The 23,746-nt window shown below is 39.2% G+C and overlaps 1 protein-coding gene across 2 annotated transcripts in view; it reads left to right on the top strand.

Annotated features, from left to right (window-relative positions):
* Window positions 1–1,447: 1,447 nt before the first annotated feature.
* The window catches only part of ARMC1 (armadillo repeat containing 1), a 34,990-nt gene continuing 12,691 nt past the window's right edge, over window positions 1,448–23,746 (top strand). For both annotated transcript variants that reach the window (XM_075705867.1, XM_075705866.1), the window contains exons 1-3: window positions 1,448–1,475; window positions 4,927–5,127; window positions 9,248–9,339. In XM_075705867.1, coding sequence (XP_075561982.1) covers window positions 4,936–5,127; window positions 9,248–9,339 — 284 coding nt within the window. In that variant the 5' untranslated portion in view covers window positions 1,448–1,475; window positions 4,927–4,935. The remainder of the gene's footprint in view (window positions 1,476–4,926; window positions 5,128–9,247; window positions 9,340–23,746) is intronic.

Genomic DNA, 23,746 nt, shown 5'->3' with positions numbered 1-23,746 from the left:
GCCTCCGGTCTGAGGGGACCCCGGCTCAGCAGCAGCCCGCGACGGACGGGGAGAGGCGTACTAAGGGCCCGGGTCGCGCTCCCCTACGCGCACCGCCCCCACCCCGGGACGGGGCGCGACGAGAGGGGCTGCCCAGGAGAAAGGGGAGGCCCGCAGGGGCCGCTGCGGGGAAGGGGCCGCCACCCGCCTCACCCACCGCCCGCCGCCGCCGCGCTCCCTCACCCGCTTCTTCCACAGCGGCTCGCAACTCCCCCCTCCCCCCCCAACACCCGGCAGCCAATCCGCGGCCGCTCCGGCACCACCCCGACCAATAGTCGCCGCGCCCGCGGGAGGCGGGACTTCGAGTGCCCTCCGCAGGCTCCGGCGCGATGACCTACCCGGCAGCCACCGGGCCCGGGGGAGCGCGCCGTGACCGCCGGGACACGTGACCGGCCCCCGACCAATGAGGCGGGCGGCGGGGCTCAGCGCGGCTCCCGCGGGCGCCGGGGAGCGGCCCCGGCCCCGGCCCGGCCCTGCCCTTACCTGGTCGTTACCGACCCGAGCCCGCCGGGAGCAGGATCCTCTGAAGTGCGGGAGTTGCCAGTGTCGGAAGCGCTCGGGGCCTGGCCGAGGGCGGGGGGAGGTTTCCTGGTGTTACTCTGGAGCCTCAGCGGTGGCTTAACGGCGCTGCCAGGCGGCTGCTGCTGGCTAACGGCGCTCCGGGGCGCGGGTGGCGGCCGCAGCAGCGCCGGTGGCTCTGTGGGTGGTGTCGGCTGTGTCCCATTGAAAGGTGCGGGGAAAGGACGGCGAGTATGGCCGCGCATACGAGTGGAGCAGAGGAATGTGAAAATGAAAAACCTTTGCACCTTGCGGGGGGCGGGGAGGAACCCAAACTTTCAAATAGGGTTAAGATGTGCTTATATTAAAATCCGATTGTCCGGATCTCACGGGGTGGGGGCTACCTGCCTCGGGTTTCAAAATGGGGTAGGTACTGTGTCTCCATGCAGGATCAGGCGTGTTTTACACTATATTGTTTTACAGTACCTTTCACACTAGCAGTAAATTCAAGTTCTGGTAGTGACCGCCTATTCAGAAAAAACAAAAAAAAATTAAAAATAAATGGCACTAAGGGCCTGTGTTTCCTCCCGGCGAGGTCCCGCGCCCCTCTCCGAACTCCAACTCCCGGCGTGCACGGCGGCGCTGCCGCCAGGGGGGCGGGGCAGCCGCCGACAGCCAATCGTGCCTCGCCAGGAGCAAAGCGCGCCGCGAGTGGCGGAGAGGCGCGGGCGGGTCCGCACCAATCGGGTTGCGGGGTGGTGGACGGTGCCGGGGCCAGAGTGGGGCCTGGCGGGCGGTGTGTGTGCGGCGGGCCCTCCTGCCGGCCTCCTGCCGCTGCCCTCCGCAGGCTGTGCCTGTGCCCTCCGCAGGCCGTGCCGCCTCCGCGGGCGATGGGGGCGCGGGACTGAGCTGCTCGGCCGGGGACGTCTTTTGCGACGGTACGAGGCCGAAGAGGGGAACAGGCCGCGCCGGGGGACGGGAACCGGGGAGGCTGGGGAAGGGTGGGATGGCCGTGAGAGGGGGGCGGCGTGGCTGGCTGAGGTCCCTCCTGCCCTGCCTAACCGCGTCCCGGAGCTCACGTCGGACGGTCGCTGGAGGGTTGTGCCTCCGCCGGACGAGGGGCCTGGGAGCTGAGTCCCGGGGCCTTTACAGCAGCCGGGCTGTCAGCTCCGTCGCTTGGGGAACGCTCAGCGTGACGGCGGAGGTGTGAAGCGTTCCTCTCCTGGGCCTCCCTGGTGAGGACACAGTGGAGAGGGAGACCGACAGAGAGGTCTGCGGTGCCTTTGCTAAGCTTTGGTCTCAAAGCTGCAAGGAGGAGAAAAGAGCCGGTACCTGAGTAACTTCCCTGCTAGGCCCCCAAGTTCTAGGTAACTTCTTAAAACTTTTAGAATAGCTTAATTGTGTTTTCACAAAAAATTGCCAGGGGTCCTTGATGAAGTTGGCTGTTGTAGGTGATGGAGAACGTAAGGACTTAAGTTGTTTCTTCAGTTGTGGCTGAGGAGAGAGGAAGAAGGGTCTGGGGAGGACAGGAGTGTGGCCTAATGCGATAGAAGGCGGGTAAAATTTGGCTTCATGCTTTTTCAGGAGATTAGAAGGAAAAAGGCAAAAGGTGATCAGGATGGAGAGGGTGGTACAAATAAGCTGGTGCTTGGGGCACAGAACTGGAAGTCAGAGACTTTGGTTAGCATCAGCTCCACAACTGATCTGATTTTTAAGTTTTGAATAAGTTTCTTTGCCAACTGTGAAAAGTAATTAGTAATACTTAACAGAGAATTGGTTTTGTTTTTTTTTTTTTAATTTAGAGTTGTCTGCTTTGGAAATATAAGTTATTGTTTATTGGTTGAGCTGCTGTATCTCCCAGTTGATCTCTTTTGGGCTTGTGATAGTCAAAAAAAAAAATAGCCTGGAGACTAATCATTGGCATGTACTTTTTGCATTGGCACTCTCTTTCCTGAAGGAAGGGCCAATGACTTAGAGATTAACAGCATTTTTTCAATGTGAAAATGTTGGAAGTTATCATAACCAAAGTGCATATTTGTGGTTTGTGGTTTTTGATGAGTATGATTAATTTGTGTTGCTGAAGGGCCTACCTTCAGTAAGAAAACTATATAATGTTTGTACAATATGATTTATTTGGGAAATGATGTTTAAAGAATATGACCACCTAGAAATTTAATTTCTTTTATTTTTATGCAGGGAAAAATGAAAGAACACAAATTAACAATACTTATTTACTCACACTTCTGCACCTTAAGAAAAGTTACTTGCCTGAGTTGCTACTGGCAACACCAGGACCACAGTTAGCATTTAGTCATTTCAGAGGCATGTAATCAGTCTTTTGAAGGAAACTAGATTTTTGCACCAAGATGTAGCATTTCGTCTGAGTAAACTTATGCTTTTATTGCCTGTTAAATAGTTATTCCTTATTAAACAACTTTGGAATTGGATACTCCTAAGCTAACACGTGTCTCCTTTGAAATTGATATGGTGGCTTGGACTTCGGCATGAGCAAGGCGTGACCTGCTTTCTTTCTTTTTATTGAGAGAGTACTAGTGAAAAGAAAAAAAAAAAACAAACTCCCTCCTCTCAAACCCTTTTTGCCTTTGAATGAGGATGGCGTTACACTAGGTATTTGATACATAGATCCAGATTAAAACTTAATGTTCACTGTTCTTGATGCAGCGTTAATATTTTGCTGGCTTTTCTGGTTAATTTTTGTGTAAAATTTGATGATTGCTAAAGGTACTCTGAAAATACATATTTTGAATTTACATGTGTTTATACAGAAGGATGTTTATAGACTTCTAGGGTGCCTTGTTGTGAGAAAACTAGGGATTTCTCGGAAATATTTGTCAGTAGTGTAAAAAAACTAACACAAACATACTCCCGTAAGGGGTGACTGGTCTGAAACAAATCGAAATCCTTTTATGACCTGGTGACCCGCCTGGTAGATGATGGAAAGGCTGTGGATGTCATTTACCTGGACTTTAGCAAAGCTTTTGACACGTCTCCCATAATATTCTCCTTGGGAAGCTGGCAGCTCATGGCTTGGATGGGCGTAGTCTTCGCTGGGTAAAAAACTGGCTGCGTGGCCAAGCCCAGAGAGTTGTGGTAAATGGAATTAAGTCCAGTTGGCAGCCAGTCATGAGTGGTGTTCCCCAGGGCTCAGTTTTGGGGCCAGCCTTGTTTAATATCTTTATCAATGATCTGGATGAGGGGATTGAGTGCACCCTCAGTAAGTTTGCAGATGACACCAAACTGGGTGGGAGTGTCGATCTGCTGGAGAGTAGGATGGCCCTGCAGAGGGACCTGGACAGGCTGGATCGTTGCGCTGAGGCGAACTGTGTGAGGTTTAATAAGGCCAAGTGCCAGGTCCTGCACTTGGGTCACAACAACCCCATGCAGCGCTACAGGCTTGGGGAAGAGTGGCTGGAAAGCTGCCTGGCTGAAAAGGACCTGTGGGTGTTGGTAGGCAGCCAGCTGAACATGAGCCAGCAGTGTGCCCAGGTGGCCAAGAAGGCCAACAGCATCCTGGCTTGTATCAGGAATAGTGTGGCCAGCAGGAGCAGGGAGGTGATTGTGCCCCTGTACTCGGTGCTGGTGAGGCCGCACCTGGAATATTGTGTCCAGTTTTGGGCCCCTCAGTACAAGAAAGACATTGAGGTGCTGGAGCGTGTTCAGAGAAGGGCAACAAGGCTGGTGAAGGGTCTGGAGCACAGGCCTTATGAAGAGCGGCTGAGGGAACTGGGGTTGTTTACTGTGGAGAAGAGGAGGCTGAGGGGAGACCTTATCACTCTCTACAACTACCTGAAAGGAGATTGTAGTGAGGTGGGTGTTGGTCTCTTCTCCCATGTAGTTAGTGATAGGACGAGAGGAAATGGACTCAAGCTGTGCCAGGGGAGGTTTAGGCTGGAAATTAGGAGAAATTTCTTCACAGAAAGGGTAGTCAAGCATTGGAAGAGGCTGCCCAGAGAGGTGGTGGAGTCCCCATCCCTGGAAGTGTTCAAAAAACGGGTAGATGTGGCACTTGGGGACATGGTTTAGTCTAGTCTACCCTTGATTGGTTTAGTGTGGACTTGGTAGTGTAGGTTAATGGTTGGACTGGATGATCTTAAAGGTCTTTTCCAACCTAAACGATTCTATGATTCTATGAAATATTATTAACCAAACCTACCTGTTCTCTGCATAGGAAGTTTAGATTTCCAGTTTACAAATTTCAAGAGCCACATCCTTACCAGTTCCATCCATGTTCCATGAATTTTAGTCCTTGGTTTTTTAATACTTTTATGCTTATAACAAATCAGTGCCTTTGTGCTTTTGTTCTACCTGTGTTTTAATTGATGGTAAGTGTTGTGGTATTAGTAACAGATTTTTTTCCCCCCCCAGCAGGTATTTTGTATGCATGGTGCAGAAAAAATGAATTCTACTATGAGTGAGGAGCCTGATGCACTATCTGTAGTTAACCAGCTCCGAGACCTAGCAGCTGACCCGCTGAACAGACGGGCCATTGTTCAGGATCAAGGATGCCTGCCAGGTCTTATTCTGTTTTTGGACCACCCCAACCCTCCAGTTGTTCATTCAGCTTTACTAGTAAGTATTCTGGAGATAAATTTGTATGTCAGTAGGACAGTTTGTAACTGTTAATGTGTCTTAAACAAGTAAAAATGTGAAAAATAAAACCTGTTTTCATGTTATGTTGAGATTCATTATATGTGGTTTTTAAAAACATGTATTTCAAAAGTTGTTTAGCAATGACACATTATTCCAGGGGAATTTATGGGTTTTGGAAGAGATTAATTTACTTTGCATTTTTTCCCTAATACAGCTATTTCACTTTTTGTGGGGAGGGAGGTAAGCGCCCTTAAATCTCTTTGTAAAGATGAAGTCCCAGAGCTTGGCAAATATACACAATGATTTGACATTCATATTGGTTGAGGGGGAAAAAAAAAAAATCATAGGATGATTTAGGTTAGAAATGACCTCCAGAGGTGATGTAGTCCAATCCCGTGCTCAAATTAAGTGTACTCAGATCATGGCTCAGTGTTGTGTCCGCTTGATTCTTGAACACCTTGAAGGATGGAGATTCCATAACCTCTCCGGTACTGTGTTCCAGCATTTGACCACTGTCATGGTATTAAAAACAAAAAAACCCAAACAAAACCCACCCAAACCCCAAAAGACCCAACTCAAAATCTATTAATACCTAATACAACTTGTTCCAGGTTTTGTCTGTTTTCTTCTCATTCTAAATCATAAACGTTAAAATCCTGATTTCTCATCCTGATTCTAATTACTAACTTAAAAGAGTGTATTTCTTGCTTAGAAACAGGACAAACAAAAGTCAAGATTTTGTTAAAAGTCTAATTCAATTTTTCTAGTAAGATTTTAAGTTACTAAAATGTATGTGGTGGGTTTTTTCATATTCTTGTGTCATTACTGAATTCTAAACAATGTGAAACTAAAGAATAAAGGCCTCTGGCTTTTACATACAAGTATACATTATTCTTTACACCATTAAGACCTACCTGTACCCTAATTCTGTATTATTCATTTGTTTTACTTTCATAGTGGATATTAGTGGACTTCTTGGAATTACTTCAGTGTCTCTGATACTTTCTGGGTTCAGGGAATGAGGTCACATAATCCGGGAGAACTGTATCCTGCTGATTGGTTTTTAGGTTAGCCTTGCCATAGCATTTGTCAGACTGTAATGTTCTTCACTGGAAGAACTTTGAGTTGAGTTTGCAGTTCTTGGGAATACGTTGCATTAGTTTTCTTTCCAGTGCAGTTTCCTTAGGTTGTGGTCTTAAAAGAGGATCTTGTTTGGATGCCTCACTCTCTTTTTCCTTGCTTTGCTCCTTTGGGCTGTGTATTCTCATTGCCTGCACAAGATTCGATAATCAGTCTGTGATCATGTTACAAAAATTACATGAAAAGGACTGACTTTGTCAGATTGATGAGGGCTAATCCAGTTTGCAGTGTTGTTCCACAGCCCCAGATATTATTCAAGTTGTGTTGTAAGGGCATCCTGTTGGGTGGGGAGACAGCTGTATTGTTCCATTTAGTGATAACCTACAATTAGAGTGGATTAAGATTCAGTATTTAGAGGAGACCATGTTATATCCCAGGATGCTGGCTGCAGTCAGAAATGGATCAGTTTACTGTGAAAACATGTTTTTTGTCTGCTACTCAGACTTCTTGTGTTCATGAGTTCTTGAACCTCTTAGATTCTGTAGCTTTTAGTATCTTTGCTCATAACTTTTTAGTCTTTATTTTTGATATTTTTCCATTCTGAAAGGTCTTTTTGTTTTTGTTTTTCTAGCCATCCCATTAGTCAAAAATGTGCACTTTAAATTTCTTATTGTATTATTCTGTGATTCCCATAGCTGAAATTATAAATAATCTGTATCATAGTAGTTCCCTATTTAACTTTTTTGGTATGTTGCAGAATCTTTTGGGGAGGGTGTGTTCTTCCCCATGTGCAGTTTCAGTTCAGTCCTTTCTTCTATCTGATAGATAGAAGTGATATATTTTTCTATAGTTTTCTCTGGTTTTAATTCCGGGAATTCTTTACAGTATGCTTCAAATGCTAAAAGTTTTGAATGTGTTTTAAATAAAACAATCAGAAGTAACCCAGGCAATACTACTTTTTTTTTTTTTCTCCTAAATTTGGACTAAAATTTTCAAAAATAGGACTCTGAAGTTAAGAAACTACATTAACATCTCACAAAACATTAAAGGTGTCTTTTGTTATTAAGGTTGACAACAGTGTATTTTTATGTTCAAGTATGGAGATGGTCCTATTGATTATGATGAAATTACTTGTGAGCTTAAAGCTAATGTAGATAAGTGTTTTGCTGAACAGAGGCTGAGCCAAAGTCTGTAACAGTAATCTTCCTTGTGCCTTCAGTAGACTGCAATTTAATAAGCATAACTGATGTCACTTCCTTGAAGGTGCAGACCTTGCATCTCTCATGGCAGGCAGGGGCAATAGGACTTCCTAGGGTTGAAAAGTCAGGTCACTTAAGTCATTCTGATAACTTTGTCTTTGGTCTTATTTTAGTGGAAGTTACATTTGTGTGTAAGAGTATGTAACCAATGGAAAGAGACTGCCTACATTTTGACCCTTACAATTAGCTGTTAAGAGAATGGGTTTTTCTTTGACCAACAACATTCTATCCTTACTAAATTGCCTGAACAGAGACTAATAAAAATGAGAAACTTTTTCCACCAGTAAGGACACATTTCTTAACATGAAAGTTAGCAGTTCAGAGCTATCATTCAGGTTATTTCCCCATAGTTGAAAAGTAAGAAAATAAATGCATATACAGTATTTATAAACTGCAATTATTGATACTGATCCACATCGGGAAATAGCAAAAATCATATTTAGAGTTTTTATCATGCCAGGCTTTCTCAAAAGGCAAGAAAATGGTCTTGAATTTTACCTAATATGTGCTGAAGATGATTTAGGGGGAAAAAAAACCCTAGATAATTAGTTCTCTATCTCTGAAGGGATTAAGGAGCATGTTATTTTTAAAGCAGCTATTGAGCAGCAGAGCTATTATATGACTATTTAAAGAATTGGTGCACTTTTAAACCTTGCTATCACAAACCCCATTTTATAAAGCATTGCATTGTGTATTGCAGGATTTTGCAAGTGCAGTCCTTGTACCTACATCAGTAAAACACTGACAAGCACAACGCACAGTACGCCTTTGGAGGCTCTGAGAAAACTTTGTCACCACTAACAATAGAGAGATGTCTCATGAAAAGAAGGGCTGATGTTTTAACTGGAAGAGTATTATGTTAGGAGGATCATGCAAATATATACAGTTGCTGACTGGGATCAGCAACATGAAGTTGTGCAAAGAAAGTCAAATAACCAAAGCCTTGGGCAACAAGTAAATGTAAATTCTCAGTTTAGGTAACAGTAACCTTAGCAGCTTGCTGCTGCTTGTATTCTTACTACTGCATGGAGTGATGAATATTGCAGCTAGTCTTCAGAAGCTTATAAACATGGTAGACCTCTTTCTGTGGACAGTAGAAACTTGGCGGTGCTCAGTTTTCTAGTACTGGGGGAGCCCATAGAATTCATGGAGATTATACTAGAAGCATAGCGTATAAAAACTACTTTAGATCTCAGATCACATAAATGTTTGTTGGAAGGGACTTCTGGAAGTCATTCACTTCAGATTCCTGCTTGAATTGGGACTGTCACCAGCACTCGATCAGGTCAGTTGTAGCTTTGTCTCGTTGATTCTGCAGTCCCACTAGGTCATCTGTTCCAATGTTGAACTACCTTCATAGTGAAAAAACTTCTTGTAATATCTAATTTGAACTTCCCAAGCTGCAATTTGTGGCTGCTCCCCCTTGTTACATTGTTTGCTGCTGTAGAGGAAAGTTTGGCTTAATCGTTTTTGTAAAGACTTTTCGAGTAGTTGTAGACAGCTGTTAGATTGTCCCTTAGACTCTCTTAGCCATTATAAACAAACCCAGTCTCTCAGCCTTTTCTCATAGGTTAGATATTCTGTGCTTTCTGTGTATTTATAAGAATAAAACAATTTTTTTGATGTTCACAGTAGGTGATAATACTCTTTATCTTCTTACTAGAACTCACATTGTGAATGTTTTGCAGATGTACACTAATAAAAATGAATGATAGTATTTTGGACATGTTGCTGATTTGCTGTGGTCCTCTTTCCTTTAGGCTCTCCGCTATTTGGCAGAGTGCCGTGCCAACAGAGAAAAGATGAAAAGTGAATTGGGTATGATGCTCAGCTTACAGAATGTAATACAAAAGTAAGTTTGTGATGGGTTGTTGGATCCAAAGACAGTGTAAACTTAACATTCCGATGCAAAGTAAAACTTTGACCATGAATTCGTATAGGTTTTAATATTGCATCCTTGCTTGTTGAAGTTATGTGGCTGCAATAAATCAATGGTTTTAATTTTACAGTATAGCAAAGTAATTAGACTGTAGTCTACAAGAAATATTCATTTGAAAGTAATTTGCCAAACAACAAATTTCTTGCCCTTGTTGCAGATAACTAATTTTGTCTCTTCCCTTTAGGTTCTCTTATAATCCTTCTCATCATTGTATAAGGGTGCCTTGCACTAGTGCATTTAATGAAATTCGTTGGCATCTGCCCACTTATTCTTTGAATCCCACCTTTGGGAAGGGCAATTGTATATGCAATGTATTTGTTTCAATGTATTTTTGAAGGTGTATCTGCAGTTCTGTGTTGAGGAAACATCTTGCAGGTGTAGTACAAGTTAGCGAGGTTTGTAGTGGTCGCTAATTTCTTTGTAGCATGTGTCAACTGGGTTATGTCTCTTAAAATTTGCAACTTGGATTTTATTAAGATTGTTAACTGTTGAGTCTGGAATACTGGAAGATGTGTGGGTATATGCACACTGGAGAAGATGCACATGTGCACTTAACAACAGAAATTAATATGACGAACTAAGATGAATCATTATTAGCAAAAAAAACCCCAACCCGCTTCAAAGACTAGCCTGCCATAGCAAAAATGAAGGTGCCATCAAGTTATCAAAAGGTGATTATTTTTCACACAGTTTGATAGCGCTCTAGTTAACTGGACTTTTCAGATGTGAGCGACTGTTCCATGAGGGAGGAGAAAAGTCATATTGCTGCACTGTGTCTCAGATGAATGTTTAAAACAATTATTTAGAAAAGGGTGAAACACAAGTAAATCGTATATGGAAGATTCAAGTGGAAAGCTTTTGAATCTTTAATATGTTAGTTGAATCTCTAATGTATCACTTGTGGTATAAGTTACAAGTTTCTTTTAAAAAAAAAAAAAAAAAAAGCTAGACTTTGCTAGTTCCTTCATCCCATAGCCCCTCCAGTTTTTGGTGGTGTATCTTTTGTTGTTGTATCTCTGTCTGATACTGCTTATCTAAAGGTGTGAACCTTAAGAATTGGAGGGGAAATTCTGGTCTGTTCACAAGTCCTATGTGATATATGATCTAAGAAAGATTAAAATTGTTTACTTTTAAGTACTTCATTAATTCTGCTGAAACAAGCAAGATTATGTATTGGTGTGACATTCAGCTTTATGCCTAAATATCGTCTTGGTATTCACCAGTTACCCAAAACACAAGGATTTAAAACAAATATGTTAAATAGGATGTGGAACTAAATGACTAGAATTCAGAAGAGAATAGTTCTCAAGTTTTTTGAATAATGAAATAATTATAAGTTTTTAAAATTATAGGTGTTTTAATAGGATGTATGGGGGAAAAATGGAATTAAGTCTTACAGTATTCAGCTTTTTTAAGGACAAGCATATGGTAAAATATACAGAAGTCTTTGCTTGCTACTTCTATAATAACAATAAGAACTGAAATGTTTAGGTAATAACAAGCATGTATTTCAGAATAACTTACTTTTAGTACAGATTACGTGTCTATTTAGTACACAGAGACATCCTTAAGAAGTTGTTGAAAGGGGAATGGTAGTTCATTATCAGTCTGCAGCTTACAAATATTACTCAGGAAGCAGTCTAATTAAAACTTTTGTTTAAAGAATTTTATGGAAATCTCTTAGACAACATTTTTTTTCTACATTTCAATTTCAAGGACCGAAAGAGTGTGAAGTTCAGAAATGTGCAGAAAAGGAGAGATAAGTCAGTAAAAACTGGAAATCTTGTAGGTGTTCTTTTTTTCTAGAAAGCTCTTTGGCAAGAGTAAGAACATACATTTGATTTGTATGCTTGTAACATTTGGAAAGTGTGATATCATGAAAATTTAAAAACATAGCATCTTCGAACACAAGACTTTGTCATGTGCTTGTCAGGATTTTAGGCTTTAATGTTGACAGGAAATGCTGAAGCAAAGTTTTGTATTGCCTGCAGAAATATGGAGAAAGATGGTAGAAAAGTGCTGAGAAGATAGATGTAGAATTATTTTTGTCACAAAAAAACCAATGGTTTGGGGTTCTGTTTTTTTGTTAGAAAGTGTGTAGGGGAGAAAAGAAGGTCTCTGTCTTCTTCAGATTTGCTTTACAAAATGCAGATTCCACCTTTTAATGTGATTTCAGTTTACCAGAAGATATTGTAGTCCTTTGAACTGAAACTAACAAACGCAGTAATATATGCTTTGGTCTTAATGACTTCATGCTGTGCGTTCCAGTGTACTTTCCAGAATCTGCATATCTAGCTCATCGTTCTATCTAATCTAAAATCTTTTGATTATTTCCACAATTTAATTTGGTATCTAGAATATTTTTTTTTTTGTGATGTGTTATAAAAATGCAAACAAATCATACAAAGAGAGATAAACTTCTGTCAGTATTCTGCTTTCCCAGTTATTGCACAGCTCTTTCAAGCGAGACAGAGCCCAGCATCTTCTCGACCAGAAGGTGTAGTCACTGGCTTTTTGTTCTTGACAGGTTAAGCACATCGTGTGGTCTGAATCTTTCCCTTTCATCAAGGATTTTGTAACTCTCACTGTTCATTTTCATTGACTTCTCACTTAACTAAATAATATCCAGTGGCTTTCCTTGTTCGGTACTGAATCGTGACAAACTGTATTCTGCCACTGATAAAGCTGTGTTACATCTTTTCAAGCAGTGAAATGGAGCTCATGTGCACAGAGGCAAGTCGCAAACTGAGTATTTGTCATATTTCAAACTTAAGTTGATGTTCAGCAGCGCTGAGCTGACACTGTGCTTAGGAAGTGAAGAGTTTGTTTAGAATTCCAGTTCTCTTTTGCTTTCAGTTATGTAAATCCTGAAATTTGAGGGCTTTTCTTACCATGTGAGTGTCTATAAGCCTTGAAGGTCTCTGTATTAGAGACCTCAAGTTCAGGTGTGGATTTTCTTGTCGTAACCTGCCTACAGCTAACCAGTCTAACAGACCTTTAAATGGTTGATGCCATCAACTGGAAAGTAGTTGGAGTTGGTTTGCTACTTACGATTTCTCGTAATAGTACATGGGAGCCTTAGGCACAGGGCAAAACCCTTTTGTTGCAAGTAATATACAACCAATGGAAGAAGAATATAGCACTTGTTTGAACTTGTTATCATGAAAGTAAAGTACTATTTCCTTCATAAGACTACTGAGGATGAGAGTTGAAATTGAGTGCCACCTGTTTATCTAGTGATAAGCAGTAAATTACACTCTGTACTGCATCATGGAAAATGGGTAGGAAATACTTGAGAGACATCCAAGTTTAACTGTAGTTTTTGAGGATACTTCATGTCTCATTTCATGACTTATCAGTCACCTAGTATTATCTGATCAGCTTTTTGGTATTTGCTTATAACAAGCATTATAGCTCATTTGTGAAAATCTTTTTCCTGCTTAAAACAAATGTTTGGCAGACTCCTTAGTTGATACTATGTTTCACCTAAGGAATAAAGGATAGGTTTTAGGTTCACTGTGACAGTGATTTTTCAAGATGTATGAACACTAGCTTTTGCTAACAGAAGAGTAACAGATTTTAGATGTAAAGACTGGAGCTTATAGGCTCTAGAGCTGAAATATGAAATGTCAGCTCTGAGGAGTACAGAATAAAAATTTGAAGGCAGTGAGATATTTATATATTTAGGATTTTTTTCAGACTGAACTTGATTTGGAACATGTATGACTTTATGAGATACTTCATATGAAAGGCTTTATATACTTCCACATTTTCTAGGACATATGAGAAGCTGTTCAAGTTTCACTGAATACTTCAAAACATTTTTCAAATATAAAAATTTCTGTTGCCCTATTCTACACTTGCTGTTTTCTTCTTTAGCAGGGGAGATTTCTTTTTTGTTCATCCACATCTGCTTATTTTTAAGTGAAGCTTGATGCATCTGTCCATGTTATAAGCTAGGAGTAGTAACTGTGTTGGAGAGAAATCAGACCTTTAAAATACCTACCTGCATGTTTCCAGACTTTTTTTTTTTTTTTATGGCTGATACTGCTTTATTGCTATCACAAAAATGTTTCACTCCCTTGCCAGGTGACTGAGTACCTATAAGCGTATGTGTAGAAGTGTTTACATAAATAGATAAAAAGCAGAGGAGATACTGAGGCTCATTGGAGAATGGTGTTTCATTGTATTCCAGCAGTCATCAGCAGTTATTTAATACTGAAAACTGGTTTAGTTGCTGGCTTTATGAATTGTGTGGAGGACTTAATGTGTCCGTATGGACTTTATAAAATGTTATTAGCAGCTTCTAGAATTAAAATTAATTAGGATTTATAGCCTACAAGGAAATATACTAATTTGTGTTCAGAGCAAAAGTGACTTTTGATGGACAGTAAAGGTCAAAGTTCATAATTTTTCATAATCTTTATGAGCAGCATAATGGTACTGTTTAAATATAACTAACATGTATTTAAAAAAAAAAACTGATGAAGAGTCAATATACTAAATAGCTCTTACTATGGAACGGCAAATTACTGAGAGTAAAATTCCAATTACTTAGCTAAAAGAGCTTTTCAAGACAGTCTTCTTTGCCAGGGTGTCAGATTTAACAAGCTGAACTAAATCCAGTGCATTAATCAGCTCTTCCAATTTATTACTTGCCTAAGAAGATTAGGGCAATTAATATGTGTTTAATTAGAGTCCCTTGCAGATCTGGTAAAATACATGCAGTCTGTAATTGCTGACTTCTTACTCAATTTTAATTTTTGGTAGTCTTAATTACCTATACTTTTTGAAAATTTAATTATTCGTTGAAACCAGCAAAGTTTAAGTTTATTATATTTGACAAAAAAAAAGCCAAGTATTTCAGGTAGTATTTGCTGAAATTAAAATAGTAGGGATGTAGCATCAGAATAGTTTTATCATTTTTGTTGTGTGACATACTTTTTCTCCTTTGTGAGAAAGGAGGAATGGTTGGGGGAAGACAGGGCAAAGGCCGTGTATGATTAGCAAGAAAAGAAACTATGTATTTAAAGGGATATCTGATGATGAAGGGGATGTTGCCATCTCATAACTGGCTTCAAGATGATACTTTGAGAAATTATAGCTAAAAAATTCTGTAAACTTTCCACATCTACTGCATTTCTACATTTATGGTATTGATTGGAATACTTAAATTCTGATCTGCAAAGGAGGAGGAAACAGCTTTTTACAGACTGTAGAGATTTCATTTTTCTGTACCTGAATCACTTAGTAATGTTATTTTTGTAATCTTTATTATGTGCAGGTTTTTTACGCATCAAAATTGAGAAATAGTTGAGATTGGGTAATGGGAAGCATGTTTCTGTTGCACGATTATTTTTGGACTCTGCCATACTTCTGATTCTGTACTAAGAAGTTGTGTTTTTGGAGAAAAACATGGTTATCCTGCTTCTTAAATATTCCTGTGAGCAGGAGGTTCCAAAAACTTTGTTTCTAGAAATGATTTACAAATTGCAGTGTATCACCTGGAGCAAGAGTAATACACACATCTCTCTGTCTATTCCATGTTAACTTTCTGGCCTTTCCTTTCCTGTTATTTTCCCAAGCCTCCTTGTTTTACCCACTTTGTAACATCTTGTCTATTAGAAGGTAAGTGTTTCTAGAACATTACGCTATTGGTCGCCTGCGCATCTCTTTGGGCTGTGGGGTTCCAGTCTATTCAGTGTTGTATTAATAATAGATGGTCACAGCGGGAAGACGTCTGCAGGCTGTTTTATTCAGCATTGTTAAGCAAAGTGGCTTAATAGCCCACTCCCCCACACCTAGTTTCTTTAAGGAATGTTTTTATTGTGTGTTTTGTTAATCTTATGAGTTTCAGAAATAGATTGGGTTCTGAAATTATTTTTGAAAAAGCATCCTCTGCCAAAAAATGCCAATGAAATATTAGGAAATGTAGGAAACATCGGTATATACCATAAACATCTTTAAATATACCATGTTATTTGTTCTAAGTGGCTGAATGCTCTTTGGAGGAGATTATATATATATGGGAAGGAGTGGAGGGGCAGGGGAGAGGATGGGTTCTATGCTGTGGGCTACCTAGAGCACTAAGGCATGTGTTCAGTACATCAATTCTTTAAAAAATGTTTCAAGACCTTTTTTTGTATTCCTGTAGTATATTTAGCATTATGAAGGACATCGGAAGTCACGATCTCAACACAGAGATGCAGGCACATGGACAAATGGTAACAATAAACACAAAAAGCATTAAGTAATGAAATGGTGTAAAATCCTAAACTATTGGTGTTAACCTGGACTTTAGTTATGATGTGATGGGCTTTCTGGGAGAATCTTACGGGTTTTGTGAGATAAGAAAATAAGGTTTAAAGGTTTGGAAAGATGGATGTTGTTTGTAAGAATAGTCCAAGACTTGACTGCCAACAATTCAAATGTAACTGGTAATTTAAATGTTGAAATATTACTGTGGATTTAAACTTCGCAGGGGTTAATAGAAATTAGCAGTCATCTAAATAACTGTTCTAAAGGTTTATCATGAGAGGTGCAATTTAGGATGAGCTTATTGGTTTTGTTTGTGTATGTAGAATTGGTCACTGAGAAAAATACAGAAGAGTGACCAAATGGAAGGGTCTGCCCTGTGCTCTACAGGATGTACTCGATGGTCTTTTGATGTTTTGTTGTTGGTGTGGGGTTTTTTGGGTTTGTTTTTTTTTATCTCGGGACTTGTCTGTAGTCAAAGAGGTATTACAAAGTCATAGTTTCTTCTTGCATGCAACTTACTTGCTTAGTGAGCTTTGTGATCGGTACTATTTCTGTAATCAACAGTTCAGGTGGTGGCCAACTTCAAGATTTAGCTTTTGTGTGTTTGTATTATTATTTTTTTAATTCTGTCATGTGTGTAATTCCTATTGTAATGCTTTTGACTGCAGTCAGGAATACAGTTTGGTTTCACTTCTTGCTCTCCAAGCTACTACTTTTACCTTACAACATTCCACTTGGTATCTGGCATCTATATCGGGACTCTTGGTTGTGCAGCTTTTCATCATCTGGTGTCTGTCTCAATTTAATTCAGGTACTATACATCCATAGACTTTTTAGTATATCAGTTCAATACAATACTAGTTCAATAGACTAGGTTTTTAGTATATTAGTTCAATACATTTGCACACTCAATGACAGCGGACCAGCTATTTTTGTTACTGGTTTCTGTGCAGCACTTGCAGTTAATGCACAGCTTGCTTAGTAAATCTCTGACACGACAGTTCTGGCATTTCAACAGTTTCTCTCGTCCCTTTTCTTTGATATAAATATTTCATTTTCTTGGTATTTAGTGAATTCCACATTAGCTAATTGACAAATAACAAGGTAACAAAGTAATCAATCATTAATGCAGTATTTTTAATTGGTCATTTATGTAACATGAGATTTAGAGACTACCTGTAAGTTCTTCAAAATCATGACCTTCAGCTGGTTTACAGTGACTGCCATAAGAATATGATAACAAGTAGTGCAAATTTCATGCCCTGTTACCTAACCATGGAATTGCCTGAGTTCTACAGTGGTGATTTACATGCAATATTTGAAAAGTCACGTTATCAAATTATAGGTTCCTAAAGCTGGAAAAGAATTTTCAGTACCTGTTACTGAGTGAATAGGCGTTATTCTAGTGTTGCTTTTCTTGGCAAAAAGAGGGCCACAATAACAACTGCTTTGAGTGCTTTGTATTTAAATGTGGTGTAATCAGTTGGGAAGTTAGAAAATGAACTAGTAGCTTTTCATTATAGGCAAGCAATGTTGTAATGAGTATTGCAGAATAAAAAAAAATACTTTGAAACACTGGAAAAATGTGCATAAAGTATAAAATAACTTTGGTAAAAATGCTTATATTTGAAAGCCTTTTGTGCTCAATATCTTAGCCAGTTTCTTCTTTATTTAGAAACTGGCTGGAGCAGGGAGTTAAGTATTTTAGAAAGCAGTATAAGCTTAAGGTGTTTTTACTTCCTATTTTTTTTCTAGACTCTATAGTAAAACAAATATGGGACTCTGAGAAACATTATGATTTTGAATATAAAAAATGAAATTGTTTACAGAGTGTGGCATATTGTTCTGATATGTTAAAAAGAATAGAATCTGAATTGGCATTTAACTAATTGCTGACTGTATGATAGGAAACAAAACCGATACTATCATGCTGAACTCAGTGCCTCACATGGCATGCCAAAAGGCAGCTGTCTTCTCTTCTTGTGGTGGGGTTCAATACTGAGGTGGGAGGGAAGAGATTTTAAGTGGATTGGCAGAAGAGTCAGGAATAGTAATGGCAACACAGGGTGCCTTTAACACTCAATAAACCTTGTCATCAGCTGGTGTCAAAAGCATTTTAGGAATACAGTGACCTTCACTGGTTACTATTGAGTTTACGAGAAAAAGTGCTGAGGTAGGTTCTTTGATATGCTGGCTTTTTCTGACAGCTTACTAAAATAAAGAGCAAAGAAGGCCTAAGATGCTTTGAAAAAAAAAGTAGCAAGTTGTGTTGTGAAGTACTTAATACTTACCACAGGTGCAGATTAACAGTATTGTAGGCTGGAGCCATTTATCTATGAAAAGGGACTTGATATATACTTAGCACTGTGAGATTTCTCATCTTTCCTTGCCATTATCATGTCTGCTTTTGGGCTATAGTGAGCTTGTCCACAGGTGATGCTTGTCCCTCATTTTTGACCTTCATGCTAAGCATCCCCCAAAAAATTGCAGATTTTTTTCTATTAAATCATAAGTGTCTGGATTACACCCCTCACTGCATGCTCTTCAAGCAAGAAATGTAGTTAGGTGCTGCTGTATGATTAGAACTTACATAGTTTCACATGGGTATTACAGGCCACAAAGGGAAATTATTCAAAAACTATTAATTCTTCATTAGCAGTTTTTGAATGGAGCTGTTATTTCAAAAGCCAGTGAATTTTACTCTGGAACAACTAATGCAAAGTGAATATGTTATTCTGAATTAGATATATTTCTATGCAGGAATGTGTTTTTATACTTAGTTGTTTTGCAGTACATGTTACAATGTCTTTTTCTGCAAGATTTCTGTTGAATTTTGCAGGAAGAAGTCCTAACTTGGAACAAACTAAAATTGTTAATGCGTTCTGTAATTACACACTACATCATCAAATTCACACAAAAATTTTTTTTTAAACATTGGTGCATGCTTCAACCTATTTTGGATGACTGCTGTCCCTTTGGCTAGCAGTGAAGCTGCTAATACTGTCTCACTTTAAAAAAAAAAAAAATCCATTGCCAACAAATAAGTGGTTCAAAAGTATGAAAACAAGATATTTAAATAGTTGTTGCTTTCAAAGTTACCTGCTTCAAGTCTCTGCTGAATAGATTAATATTAAACTATATTAGCAAATGAGTCAAATACAAAGCTTACACACAGATAAGCCTACATAGACTAAACCTGCATTTTTTTGCTCTGGTACAGGTTGGTGCTATGGTTTAATTCTTATTATTCACGCGGGTTTTGTTTAGGGAAGCCTTTATCTCTAAGCTTGCAAACGTTTGGGTTTTTTTTTTTTTAATTTCTCCAGTAGATTTCAGGGAAATAATTAGATGAAGCTTACTTCTCAAAATTCAAATAAACTGTGGTTTTTTTGAAGACACAAAAGGATTTTCCAGATAATTATATACTATCATCATATATTAATATATGATATATGTAATGCTATTAGCATGCTGATGATACAAGCAGTGGTATTTGGCTTCCTTCAAGATGTTCCTAAAATGCTTCAGTACTGAGCCTAATTCCAGCAGTACCAATACTTCTACCTGGTCACTATAGCATTATTACCAGGAAGGACTGGCTTTTTAATGGCAGTATTTGATATCTTCCACTGGAAAGGGCTGGAGAGTTGTTACTCTTAAGATTTTTGTTATTAACCCTGATGCAATTTGTTGAAGCCATATAATAAACACGATTTGTGCCATATAAATGCATTAAATGATTACTGTTCATTAGCAGGCAAGATGTTGGAACTAGCTACTGTGAAATTCAACATGGAGTTTGTGTCTGTTACGCAGACTCTTGTCTAGCAAATGCTACTCTGAAGCCTTTTGAGTTTAGTTGAGTAACAGGCCTTGATTTTTTTTTTTTTTTTTTTTTTTTGAGATGGAGAATATGTCCATATGGTAGATACCAAGCTGTGGAAGATCAAAAGTTGATCTTCCATTTAGCATATAAATAGCAAGAGTTAAACAAATTGGATGAATAGCTGGGTTAAACATATGGCATATGTTCAAATCTGTTATTCCATTCTTGAAAGTTTGTTCTCTTGTGATCAGAGGACAATAGAATGAATCAGGAAAATGTTCTAAGCATGGGTAATTACTCAGTTTGCTAAATGTTTGAGATTATATCACAGTCACTGATTTTACAGCAGTTAATGCTACTGTACTGTGATTTTACTCAGATATACAACTTACATTTAGGCTTTTTTTTTGTTTTTCAGCAGTCTTCAGTACTTCCCAACATTTACATGGGGTTTCTCTAAATTTCCAGGATCAGTAGGCATATATCTTAAATTGAGCTGGAAGTGGCACTGGGTAATCCAATCCTCACTCCTAATTGCAGTAAGGTATCGCAAAATCAACTTCAAGACATCAGGTTTCCTCGTTCCGTTCCAAATTTTTCATAGTTTAGTGTCTCCTGGTCAAATCATCACAGCTAGTAGTGTGAGTAGAGTCTGGAAGACTTGCTAAGTGGCAGGCATCTTGCAGGTCTTGAAAACATTCTAGAAAAGTCTGTCTGAACGTGCCTTGTTTCCATGGCATGACAGCCTTGGAGTAAATAAAGGTGACATGTAGCTAGCACATGGTTGATACCATTTGAGTACAGTCACATAACACAACAGCACTCAGGCTGTACGTAGATTCATCGAGCAGTCCAGCTGCTTGGTTTTTTAATTTGGAGATTCATAGTGTTGCAGCTCAGTGTGTCACTTCAAACTTGCCCAGTCCTACAGGTTCATTGTTTTTCCTGTTCTACACCTATGAATTATTTTTCCTATTGTTAACCTACTCCTATGCTTGATATGTTGTTGTTGGCCAACATAAGAATCCTGCTGTCTGTATTCTTGAGGATTTTGACTTCTTTCTTTTAAGAAAGCAGGTGGTAATCTTGTCAGCTGCTGCAGAATGTTACCTGGTCTTACTGGGTATTCTGGGGCTAGAGGGAACTCAGGTGTACTGTAATGGGTAGCATGGTAATAGCACCGTACTGAGACTGTGAGAAAGTGTGTGCTGAAGTAATGCTTTTTTTCAAATGACTTGCCTGTTGCCTGGAATGAATCAGGAGAGCAGCCATATGCTTGTGAGCCCACCGTATCATGGGATGCGCTAAAAGCCCACAAGAAAGAGCAGCATTCTTGCAGATAAGAAAGAATCTTGCCCTGGCACTGGAGCAGAACAGCCAGAAGAACAGCCAGATCAGATAACTGTCTTGAAACAGATTGCTTTTTCTCTAATACCATGCTCTTTCTTTAGGCTTGTCATTCATGCTCAAAGTTTTCATCAAAATCATGTCAATCACTGTGTCTCACTTCCAGAATCAAGGATTACTGATTTCCCACCCCCCCTTACACAATGTAGCAATTCTTTGCAGCTTACTGCTCCCTTCAGTTATTGCTAGAGATAATTTCTGTCTTTAAATATAGGAAGAATGGGCTCTGAAAGAAATTGGTCACGTGGAAACAAATACATCAATGGTCTTAAGGCATAGTTGATAGGAATATCAATTTGTTAGCCATTTTTTAAACATAATTAAATTGAATGATAAATCTCTACCAAGTATATGCTTTAAGGTTACTAATACAGCTGTATTTACCCAACAAAATATTTAGACAGAATTCATGCCAATCCATTAAATTCTTACTTGAGCTTTTTGTGTCTGTCGTGGTTTAGCCCCTGTTGGCAACCAAGCACCACACAGCCGCTCACTCACGCTTCCCCCCACGGTGTGATGGGGGGGAGAATCAGAAGGGCAAAAGTAAGAAAACTTGTGGGTTGAGGTAAGAACAGTTTAATAATTGAAATAAAATAATAATGATTATAATAATAATAACAAATTGTAGTGAAAGCAACAAAAGAGGAGGAACAAAACCCAGGAAAAACAAGTGATACAACTGCTCACCACCTGCTGACTGACACCCAGCCCGTCCCTGAGCAGTGATTGCTGCCCCCTGGCCAACTCCCCCCAGTTTATATACTGAACATGACATCATACAACATTATTCTCTTACTAAATCCAAAACACAGCACTATACCAGCTACTAGGAAGAAAATTAACTCTATCCCAGCTGAAACCAGGGCAGTGTCACATAGGATACTACATTTATTGCAGTAAATGAGGTTCATTATAGAAATAAAATGATGGTTGAAAATATCACTACTTAGGATCCTAGTGAAAATTATTAGTTCTGCCTTATAGGGGCAGTACTTGCATGGATGAAAAGGATTGGGATCAAGTGAAAATACCTACTTCCGTGTGATCATAAGTTCTCAAACTGTTTGGAAAGGTGCTTGGGTCATTCTAGAAATGGAGTCTCTCAAACTAGTCTTTTGAACTAAAAATGATGCATTCAGGCCTTTGTTACATTCACTAATTTGCTTAGGATTTTTCTGTGATAAGATTAAGTTAAATCTGAGAGTTGTTTTTACCTTTGAGTAGGGTATTTAGTATGGGATTCAGCTGAGGTCTTGCCAGATATCTGAGCCTTAACTTGGATAATGAAGACATTTTTATTCTTCAAACTCTTCATTTTTGTTACACTTGAATTGTGTGGCGGAGTTTGTTTTTTTTTTAAAAAAAAAGATCTGTGCTTTAAGGTACTATTTTTCCATTAGTATGTAAACTCCTTGAGTTGTCAATACAGGAAATTTTACCTGAACTGACTTCAAAAGGTTGAGATCTATTTCCTTAGTTTTGTGGGTTGGGTTAATCTTTCCTTCACCACTGCTAGCTTTCTTTGCTTTTACAGACCTTAATTAATAAATATTAATTTTTCTGTGTGTTGGTTTCCCAAGTACTCATGAGCAAGAGCATAGTGATGAGATACACAATGCATGTCCACCTTTTCTACTTGGCTGTAACGCAGGCTTTCCCCATGAGCTGTAAGGCTGTATGCAATGCCCCTTCCCTTATGGGGCCATGCATACTGAAACTATATATAGTACAGACACTCTGTATGTGAAAGTGTCTATTACATGTGTGTAGGTGGTGTACTGCACATGTGCTGTTCTTTTATATTGTTTTCCTTACTTGGATCTTAACAGAGTTTTGGGGAGTGGGCTGTTCTATGATAGAAAGAGTTTACCTCTAGTTGCCCTATTCTCACAGAGGTTTCTCAGCCTTGTGCAGGGAATGAGCTGTAGCTCTTCTCCATGTATCCTGAGGTGTAAGTGGTGCCCCCTTCTAAAGCTAGAAGTTGAGAATGGTCTGTCTGTCTTTGGATCTCTTATTCCTGAGTAATCGGGGGAGGGGAGGTCCATTGGTACAAGGCTGAAATTGGTCCCTAGATTACAAATTGAGTACTCTTGAACTACATCAGATTTGGTTAAGAGAGTAAAAATGTAAACCCCTGAGTCAGCTTATATACATGGGCATTTTGATCTATGTCGTGAAATGACTTGAAATTAAAATATTTAGTTGGTATTCCTGTGTGATCTCATTTTTGGCTCTATACTAAATTTACTGAATACAATTATTGTGCTAAGTAAAACTACAAAAAAATGCTATAGATTGAGGGAGAAAACTTGGATCAGTGTTTTCCTAAAATCAATGTCATGTTTGAACCAGTAAACTATTGGATTTTTAAGTTTTGTATTAGAAGTTTCTAAATTGTTATTTTAAGGTGTAATAAGCTCAATAACTTTCCTTGATGACTGTGGCTAGTAAGATCATACTATAAGCTAAGGTGAAAACATTTGAAATAACAGTTGGCAAACTGTTTAATGACTTTGAGAACAAAGCCTACCCTTTTCCATCTAACCTTGCCTTTTGTTCATGATGCCTTAAGATAAAACAATGTAGGACTGAGCAGTGAACCATCAGTCTAAATATGAGAGCAGGAAATCTCTGAAATCAAAATCAAATTACACAGCTGCTTATATTTCAGTCTTTCTAAATTATTAGGTGCACTAGACTTATGTAAGCTGTCATGAAAAACTCCTTGGAAAACAGTATGTAAGGAAAATAGTTGGCAGGAAAATTACTTACATAAAAGCTTGACTTCTAAAATACTCTTAACCTGAAAAAATAGATATCCACAAG

Source organism: Pelecanus crispus, chromosome 2 (genome assembly GCF_030463565.1).
Source record: "Pelecanus crispus isolate bPelCri1 chromosome 2, bPelCri1.pri, whole genome shotgun sequence".
NCBI lineage: Eukaryota > Metazoa > Chordata > Aves > Pelecaniformes > Pelecanidae > Pelecanus > Pelecanus crispus.
Note: the sequence above shows the minus strand (reverse complement) of the source record. Positions and strands in the feature narration are given on the sequence as shown.